This window comes from Cloeon dipterum, chromosome 4, assembly GCF_949628265.1.
Source record: "Cloeon dipterum chromosome 4, ieCloDipt1.1, whole genome shotgun sequence".
In the NCBI taxonomy this organism is placed as follows: Eukaryota; Metazoa; Arthropoda; class Insecta; order Ephemeroptera; family Baetidae; genus Cloeon; species Cloeon dipterum.
This window is the reverse complement of record NC_088789.1, coordinates 19,592,582-19,602,182: the sequence shown is the minus strand read 5'-3', so window position 1 is coordinate 19,602,182 and position 9,601 is coordinate 19,592,582. Positions and strand designations below refer to the sequence as shown.

At 37.4% G+C, this 9,601-nt stretch overlaps 2 protein-coding genes across 5 annotated transcripts; one reads left to right on the top strand and one right to left on the bottom strand.

Moving 5' to 3' along the window:
- The first annotated feature begins 525 nt into the window (after nt 1-525).
- LOC135943122 (calnexin-like) lies at nt 526-6,627 on the top strand. Of its 4 annotated transcripts, XM_065489536.1 has the most exons (11): nt 533-643; nt 702-733; nt 1,153-1,327; nt 1,484-1,969; nt 2,693-2,860; nt 2,914-3,173; nt 4,087-4,318; nt 4,376-4,516; nt 4,994-5,125; nt 5,610-5,846; nt 5,898-6,627. In XM_065489536.1, the coding sequence occupies exons 3-11, from the start codon at nt 1,187-1,189 to the stop codon at nt 5,964-5,966; spliced, it is 1,866 nt and encodes a 621-aa protein (XP_065345608.1). In that variant the 5' UTR covers nt 533-643; nt 702-733; nt 1,153-1,186; the 3' UTR covers nt 5,967-6,627. The 4 variants fall into 4 exon arrangements, with proteins under 4 accessions (XP_065345609.1, XP_065345608.1, XP_065345610.1 ...); XM_065489537.1 differs by lacking the exon at nt 702-733 and having other exon boundaries at nt 526-643; XM_065489538.1 differs by lacking the exon at nt 4,994-5,125 and adding an exon at nt 4,736-4,861 and having other exon boundaries at nt 568-733.
- On the bottom strand, nt 6,624-9,471 carry LOC135943125 (kynurenine/alpha-aminoadipate aminotransferase, mitochondrial-like). Its single transcript, XM_065489540.1, has 8 exons — nt 9,166-9,471; nt 8,937-9,105; nt 8,573-8,768; nt 8,380-8,514; nt 8,181-8,324; nt 7,944-8,123; nt 7,268-7,603; nt 6,624-7,202 (listed from the first exon to the last, which is right to left on the bottom strand). Exons 1-8 carry the CDS (start codon nt 9,338-9,340, stop codon nt 7,158-7,160), a joined length of 1,380 nt encoding a protein of 459 aa, XP_065345612.1. The 5' UTR covers nt 9,341-9,471; the 3' UTR covers nt 6,624-7,157.
- Between the last annotated feature and the right edge of the window lie 130 nt (nt 9,472-9,601).

Sequence of the window (9,601 nt, the reverse complement as noted above, 5' to 3'; positions counted from 1 at the left end):
ATTCATCCGCTGCACAACATAAAAAACACCATATTTATAAAAATCGCTGCATTTTTTTGGACGTTTGAATGTATTTTGCAAATCCTGTTCCATTTTGAAAAGTGATCAGAGCTTGAAAATTTAAATTTGAATTAAATAATTTATGGGAATTGGATTGAAATGAGTTTTTACAAATTCATTTAAACTCAATTTTAAAAAGGCAAAAAATATTAACTTTTTCGTAGTTTCTGTCCTTTGCATGAGCTATGCTGTACATAATTTAAGATGGAAACGTAAAATTGCAATGTTAGTGCTATATAACTATATCGTTGATCTAATTTTCTAGTTTTATTTTTTTGATTTAATGAATAGAGACATTGGAAACAATGCTGGCCATTCATTTTCCCGGGGTTATGTTGGTATGAAATTACAACATTGTCATGTTGGCTGCACCAATTTCCTCCCTAGATTTTAGCCATTTTGAAAGAGGGTACGACAAACTCCATCGGTTCAGTTTATTTCTCAATGTTGAATGGAATTGATAGACAAACATCCATATTGTTGACCACATACCATCGTATCCTCAGAGGATTTTAAGTAGCTACCATTCTATCCGATATCGGCTGACAACACTCCTGTCACCGTGGAAGTCCACGATTCGCCGGTAATTTAATTAAATTATTCTCGGCACAAATGTGTAATTAGAGCCCGAATTGCAACAGAAACTTGTGTTCCAACTAGCCTGTCTCTTTTGGTAAGTAAGAATTTAGTTTCCGAGCTCCCATTATCTTTAAAAATTACTTTGCAATGTCCAATTTTGCTCTCCTCTATTAGTGTAGCGCCGAACGAACAAACATACATAAATATATATCTCGTCATTTTGTTTGCCAGCCAGATCCCCTAGAATTCTGATTGTGAGTGTCGTTTTAGTAAAAACCACGTGCATATTTTGCAAATTTAAGATTATAGTAGGAGGAGTTGAAAACGAACTTTTAAATAAACAAATTAACACTCAACAACTCAACTTTATCGTTTTGTTGAGGAATGTTGAAAGTTTCCTAGCTCTTTTGTTTGCTTAAAAAATTGTTACAAAACTATTTATTTGAATTTCAAAATATTTTCGTTCCACGCAATCACTGATTCATAATAAGTACATAATATATTTCCTTTCAGATTTGGATAGAGCTTTAGACGTGCCACACACAAAATGAAAACACGGATAAGCTGGATATTCGTGGGCCTGCTTTTGATCTCTTGCATCCACGTCATTAATGGAGATGATCAAATAGAGGAAGAAAACGATCTTGAAGAAGATGAATATGTTTCAGTAGAAGAAGAGGAAGATGCGGTAATACATAATTTATGGTAAAGTTACAGTTTTCGCCACCCATATTTTCATATATGGGATTCTCAAAAGAACTGGTAAAAACTGTAACTTTTTATAATCAGATTCTTGAAAAATTTCTACTTTTGAATTCCTATATTTACATAATATATATTTCAGCCCGCAGCGAGTCAGTCGGGTGTTCCTACCGAGGAAGATGAGTACTTCAGCCCACTTCCCCAGGGCGAGTATTACTTGCACGAGAACTTTGACGACCCAGACCTCTTCAAACAGCGCTGGGTCAAGTCTGAAACGAAGAAGGACGACACCGACGACCTGATAGCCAAGTACGATGGCGTCTGGAAGCTGGAGGAGCCGCAGCGTGACCCAATCAAGGGCGACGAAGGCCTGGTGCTCAAGTCCAAGGCCAAGCACGCTGCCATCTCGACCCTGCTCGACAAGCCGTTCTACTTCAGCGACCGTCCCTTGGTGGTGCAGTACGAGGTCAACTTCCAGAATGGTCAGGAGTGTGGCGGTGCTTACCTCAAGCTGCTGTCCCTGGACACCAATCCAAAAAATAAGGCGCCACTCGACCTGAAAAAGTTCCATGATAAATCGCCATACACTATCATGTTTGGACCTGACAAGTGTGGAAACGATCACAAGGTCAGTTTGTTTCAGAAAAATATTATTGTTTGTGTCTAAAATAACTATTTTCCAAATTATTTTTTAATGCTAACAAATTAAGACAGTATAGTAACGTTTTTCTGAGCTTTCTATTGTTAGGAAACTATAACATATGAGCAGAAATCATGCTATTTTAAGCCATTTGAACTAAGGATTGTTTAAAAGTACCAAAATCATCCACATTGGATTTTAAATGAGATTGTTTACGCTCAAGAGGTTAGAATCTAATTGAGATTTACCAAAAAATTGTTTTTAGTTCAAAATATTTTTAGTTGGTAAACAATCCATTGTATAGTAAATATTTAGACAATATTTTGTTCCTTAATTCTAAATTTCAGCAATGAAAATGTCACAAAAACCAATTTTCAAAGCCAGTTCTTTTAATTTTGTATTCAGAAAAAATCCAGCTCTTTCTACATAGAAATGAACAAAACATTGATTAATAAGATCCACAAAGTATCTGATACAGCCACAAAATTCATTGGTTTTAAATTCGTCAAATGATAAATGCATTAAAAATATTTTTGGGTACAAGAAATATAGAAATCAATTTACTGCAAAAACCGTCCTACACTTTTTTACTTTTTCCAAAAAACAATTTCAACAATTATTCCGCTTTTTGTTTTGTTAAATAAATTTTCAAATTTCACGATTAGTGAAATGATATTCCTATTTTAAATTAAAACCTCTTTCTCCCCTCAGCTTCACTTCATTTTCCGTCACAAAAACCCTCTGAACAATTCCTTTGAAGAGAAACACGCCAAGAAATCGAAAGAGAGGATCGAAGAGCCCTTCAAGGACAAGCGTCCGCATCTGTACACCCTCGTTGTCAACCCTGACAACTCATACTCCGTCAGCGTGGACCACAAAGTAAGCCTCATTCTGCCCCTCCTGCACACAAACTAATACTCTCTCATCGCCAGATTGTGAGCAAAGGCAGCCTCTTGGAGGACTTCAGCCCCCCGGTGAACCCACCCGCGGAAATCGATGACCCGCGCGATTTCAAACCCAACGATTGGGACGAGAGGGAAAAGATTCCTGACCCAGAGGCCACCAAGCCTGATGACTGGGATGAGGATGCACCTGCGCAGATTGCTGATGAAAGCGCTGAGAAACCGTCTGGCTGGCTCGACGACGAGCCAGAGAATGTTCCTGACCCGAATGCAGAGAAGCCCGAGGATTGGTAAATGAAATAATTAATTTAATTTTAAACAATTTCGTTGACACGTTGAATGAATTTTTAAATTTATGAAATTGATCAGGCGATGTTTGCAATTTCAAAACCAAGATAAAGTTCCATTCTTGAAATTTACTGTCATGTGATAAATATACTATCTTTATTATTACGGTCTGCCTAATTTATCTTATCATGGAAGTTTATTTGAACAATATGTGATAACATGTTAATGAATGAGTCCTTTTATCTAGGGTTGCATATTACCTTTCTAGGAAATGGACTGCTTTTTTAAATAACCAGGCTTAATCGCAGCAATTTTCAAAATAATTTTAGCAGGAATCCCACTTTTCCACGGTTGGAAAATCTAGAAAGCATTATCATTTCCTTGAAATTTAATATTTCTTGCACACGTTTATAACGTTGTATTGAGCGCAGGCGCCTGAGGGGAGTGCAATGCGTTGCACGTTTAAGACGTCAGAAAAATTAGAAAGTAAAATTATCGAGAGGTCACTATTTAAATGTTGTTTTATCGGCTTTATCCCTATTCGCACCAGTCATAATATTTAGATTAATGAACAATTAAACGTCAGTGATGTTTTGAAAGTGAATAGTATTTTAAATATTTTACTCCATCCAGCAACCTTTATTAATTTTACTGACATCCTCTGAACTTTCATTTTGACTCTTTAAGATTAAAAACTTATCAGAAATACATTTTTTGGCTTTTTCTAATATCTTCTAGCATCCTAAGCTTTTTGATATTGTTCTTTTTTATTCCAAAACTGAATAATGTTAGTAAAATCGGCCTTTTTTTGTTGTTGTTTAAAACTGTCTGGTATAAACTTTTCCTCCTGTTAAAACGGATAGGATTTATTGTTGCGTGGATTGTAAGTAAATAACATCTTCTTTCCAATCCCAGGGATAACGACATGGATGGCGAATGGGAGCCACCGTTGATCCCGAACCCCCTGTGCGATAGTGCCCCTGGCTGTGGCCCCTGGAGCCGTCCCCTGATCAACAACCCTGCCTTCAAGGGCAAGTGGCGCCCGCCCCTGATCGACAATCCTAACTATAAGGGCAAGTGGCATCCTCGCAGGATTCCCAACCCAGACTTCTTTGAAGATCTCCAGCCCTTCCTGATGACTCCTATTGTGAGTTTTCTTATTTCATTTCCAAAGACCTTTGGTGAAATTGAATTGTTTTGTCAGGGCGCCGTCGGTTTTGAGCTTTGGTCCATGAGCGACAACATCCTTTTCGACAATATCATCATCACTGACAGTCTTATCGTGGCAGAGCAGTACGCAGCCGACTCTTTTGATATCAAACGCCTTAAACTCGACAAGCAAGCCGTAAGTAGTACCTTAAATTTCCCACATTTGATTAAACTTCATGAAATAATTTTCTCCAGGTTGATGATGTAAGTTGTGTCTTTTGACTCAAACAATTGAACTTTGGTGAAAATTGTTTGATATATTTAATTACTATTTTTGTGAGCATTGTTTTCGACCCCCCTAATCTCCTCTTGGAAAAGTCGATGCACAATTTTTTCAATAATTGTAATCATCCAGCAAACTTGGTGGGGAAAAATGATGCGTAAAATGAACTACAAGCCAGGCTATTGGGGAATATACTTCATCTACTGTCTGATCCCCATCTGCGCCTACATTTGGTATCTCTACCGAAGGACCCAAGAGGTACTTTGGTAGCATTGGGAGTATTCATTATTTTCTGGCCGCGACCCTATCCCCCCCTTGAAAAAGCGTGCTCACATCCGGTTTTGTAAGCTAGAATGTATAGTTTTAGCGTTGCGCTTGATGCTTTTGTAGGACTCTCTGGTGACCAGACTGCTGGCCTACACCGCCGAGTATCCTTGGCTGTGGGTTGTCTTCATCGTAATCTTCGGCTTGCCTGTTGTTGCCTTCTTTTACTTCTGTTGTGGAGATACAGGCAGAAAAGTCGTAAGCACAAATTATTAATTTTATCTAATGCTAAAGACTGGAAATAATTTTGACTTGTTTAAATATTTTATCTTTTTCAAACCGCTTTAAGAGGCTAAGCACATGCAAAAGTGTGCATCTTTTCCTATGTTTTTAACATATTAAGTCTGAAAAAATAATCTTTTGTTAAAGTGACAAATGTTTATTGCCATTGATATTAAGTTTTTTTTGTACTTGACAGGAAGCAAAATCTGGGATAAAAAATTCTCATTCCATCTTTCCATTAACATAGATCTTAAAAAATTGTGTTTTTAGCCAATAAATTATTTTATTCTTCTCTACCATTAAAAAATCCAGTTGCTGTCACTAGTAAGTTAGACTGATTTTAAAATGCTATTTGATTAATAGTTCTTAACAAAATTATTTTTTACTAGCGATCAAATATTATATCTAATTAATATTAATGTTAATTTTTTTCTTATTGCTCATTATTGAAAATTCCCAGGATGCTCAAGCTGATGCCAAAAAAACCGACGCTCCAGTTCCCGACGACGAGGAGGAGCCAAAGAAGCCTGCGTCTAAGGGGCAGCTAGAAACCCCAGAAAACGGGGAAGGAGACGCGGGTGAAGATAACGTGGGTGATGATAACGCGGGTGAAGATAACGCGGAGGAGGAGAGTGGAGATGAAGAGGAGGAGGAGGAGGAGGAGGAGGAGGAAGAAGGAGACGAGGAGGAAGTAGAGGTATGTGTTAACAGGCACGTTAAATTTCGGAAATAATTTTTCGGTTTGCAGGAATCTGAAGAGAAAGTTGATGCCAAAGTGCCCTCGACAGCCAGACAAAGGCGGCCTAGGAAGGAGTAGTACCATTCCAGACTAACTTGGTTCCTTCTGGCTTGATTGTTTTGTTGTTACCTTTTACATGTTTAAGTTTGCGATGTACACACACACACACACTCGATTCAATATCCCATTGCATTGTCTTGGAATGGACCAAGTCTTCGAAAAAGCATTAATCAGCAATAATCTCAGCTGGCTGCTGTCCGTTTGTTGCACTCTAGAAAAAGGAACCAACCAAAAACCATCAGTCTGAAATACGTATTACTCTCATTTTTATCTCAACGCATTTTTTAAACCCGAATTTCCATGAATGACACGCAGCACTTCAAAGTATCCGCGAAATACACTACGATAATCAAGTAACACAACAACTGTTGTGTTGGCCATGATGTGAGGTGGCTCCAAAATGATCTAAATTTAACTGTGAATTCGTGTTTCTTATCTAACTTATTCTGGATATATGAAAGGTGTGTAATGATGCTAGTGTTCGAAATAAGTTGTGTGCCTCGACCAGTTCATGAATTATTTGACCTGTTTCCTGCAATCCATGGTGATTGCAAATTATCACACACACACAAAAGTTATCTTGTCACTCAGCATTTTGCTACTGCATCAACTCAGTTTTGCCTGTCTCTAGCTTGTTTTGTTTGATGTAGAGCTTAAGTAATAAAATGTGTGCTGTTTACTTTTAAACTTTTTTATTTATAGACAAGTATCCCACACTTAAACCATACTGGTTTTGATAACGAAATGTTTTCCCATAAAAATATGTATATAAGTTCAAAATATGGCATCTCGCAATTAGTCTCTTGACTTCTTATATTTAGTTCTGTAATTTGGTTGCAGTTGATCATGAAGGCAAATTTTAATTACAAACTTAGCGAGGTCATAAAATTCTAGACATCAAAAGGTTCAGAAATGTCACCCGTCCTGTCTCTAGATACACCAGAATGGCAAATAAAAGAACATATTTGAACAATAGGCTCACAAAACTATTGGCCAAGTCAATATGACTAAATAAATTGAAAATTTTCATTGTTGACTTGCCAACTAACAAAAGAAAGCTAAATAAAATAACAGGACATTAATATTGAAACGGAAACAACGCCCTTTAAAAGAGGAAGTAAAAAATATTTTGTGCATATTTATCTTCATATCAAAAATATATCAGTCATGAAATGGGGTCTCACACAGCAAGTTGTACTCTTTTGAACACTAAGCAATTTCAGCCTTGATCAGATTGGCCAAACGAGCGAAACCCTGGAATTTCGAAAAAATAAAATTTTTATTAACCTCAAAGAGTAAATTTCAATTTAGCAAGCTACCTTATCAATGTCTTCCGGAGAAGCAACTGTGTAAGAGGCGCGGAAGTATTGACTCTGTGCATCATCGTAGGCCAAGAAATCTTTTCCAGGCACTAGAATCACGCCGTGCTCAATTCCACCCTCGGTTATAAGCTTCTTAGTGTCGGCGATGCCGGGCACTTTTATCCACAAAAACATTCCAGCCCTTGGCACGCTCCACTCTGCCAAGCCCTTCAGGTGCTTGTCGGCGGAAGCCAACATGCAGTCCCGCTTTCCCTTGTAGAACTGCTGGATCATTTTGAAATGCTGCAGCAATTTTTCGCTACCCCACTCGTCCAAAAGGCTGCTGACAATGGCCTGTGCATACAAATTTTATGTTACAAAATAAAAATTTGGAAAATTCCTTAGCTAAATGAGGAATTTTTCTTTTTACTAGTACAATCAGAAAACAAAAATTAAAAATTTGCAATGAAAAAAATTATACCACAATTTATTTAATTTTAATTAGCAAATAAATATAAAATTTCCACCTGGATGTAATTCATGATTTTTTTAACATTATTCCTTATAAACTCCTGCGAGGAAAGATAAATTATGAATATTAGCTTCAAGTTATTAAAATTTTAACTGCAGGAAAAATTTTCACAATTTTAATCAATATAATTTCATCAAAAATATTATCTTAAAAAAATCGTACCTGGGAAAGGGCCGAGGTGTGCATGGTGGAAGCCTGCGTGTGCAGCTCGATTCTGCTGACTAGCTCTTTGGGGCCGGTCACAAAGCCAACGCGCAGACCGGAACTCAAGATTTTAGAGAAGGAGTCAAAACGCAAGACTCGGCTTTCTCGATCCATTGAGAGAAAACTGACAGGGTCTTTCTAGAAAATTCAACGTTGTTTAAAATAAAATCTACAAAAAAGCCAAGTGAGACAGACCTCCTCAAAATGCAAAAAATAGTATGGATCGTCTTCAAGAATAACTAGATTGAATTCACAGGCAATGTCGTAGATTTCTTTTTTTCTCTCAGTTGGAATCGTGGCTCCAGTTGGATTTGCTCCCGTCGAGTTCAGGTACAAGAGCTGTGTTTATTTTTAAATAGATAAAAAAATCATCCTCTGCAGTATATCTGTTTACTTTTGGAACGTCTTTCTTCATGGCTGACACTTTCTCAGAAGAACCGTAATTAGAGAGCGCACTCCTCAGAGCAGATGGCACAATTCCATGTTCATCTTGGCCAATTGGTACCATATTTGCATTAAGTGGTCTTATCTAAATGATAAAATAAGAGCAATTATAAACACCAGATGGCATGATGAAATAATATTACAATGGCAGATGTTCCTGGATAAATCGGCTCTTGAACCAAAATCGGATCGCCTTCGCTAAGACTCATTTCTAGGGCTTTGCAAAGCGCATCCTGGCTTCCGGTCGAAACTAGCAAACTATTCTTTTGCCAGAATGTCGAGTCCAATCCATGCACTTGCGTTTGAAACTTCTGCAGCTGCTCAACAAGTGGAGGGTACCTTAAAAATGAAATTTACAAAATCAAAATTAATAAAAATGAATTTAACTTAAACACCATTTTTTTAATATAATATTTGATGATTTTTAAAAATTTCCCAAAAATAGCCAAAATCTTTGTCTTTTGTCATAACGAAAATGAAAACAACTGATTTAATAATATTTAATACCCAGGTGTTGGTTGATATTGCAGGGCATTTTCAATCTTCTTGCCTTCGAGTTTGAAGGTTGTTCCATCTTTCAACTCTACTGTCATACGACTGAAGGGAAATGTAGAGCCATTTGGAATGCCTCCTGCAAGGAATATTGTCCCTGGTGGAGCAGTTGTGAAGAGTTTTGCTAAAAATTGCACATCATGAAATTAGTTGACAATTAACATCCTATACAAGAAGATCGTACTTAGCTCTCTGATGGGAGACACTTTTCGCCTTGCAGACAGATCATTGATAAATCTGTCATAATCAATAGGCTGAGACATCGCATCGATGCTACCAGCTGAGAATGTGCGTAAAATAGTTAATTTGCAATAATTATTTTTGGTCAGACAGTGAATAAGCTTATTGGCACTGAGCATATCGGAATAAATTGGTTTTCTGTGGCTTGACGAGCCGCTAAACTAATGTAAGATTTGCTCTCCGAACGCTGCCACTTGTCACCAACGCCAAATGAATTTGGCCAACCAAAACTGCCTGATTGACCTGCCTCAGCTTCCTCCGCTATCTCTGTCAATAATTTATTCGGCATCTGGGAGCAATGTGGGCGTGAACAAAGTGGAGTTAGGAAAGGAGCTTAACCAAAATAAAGATTTGTTGGTCATTTTTTCCCTTATTCCATA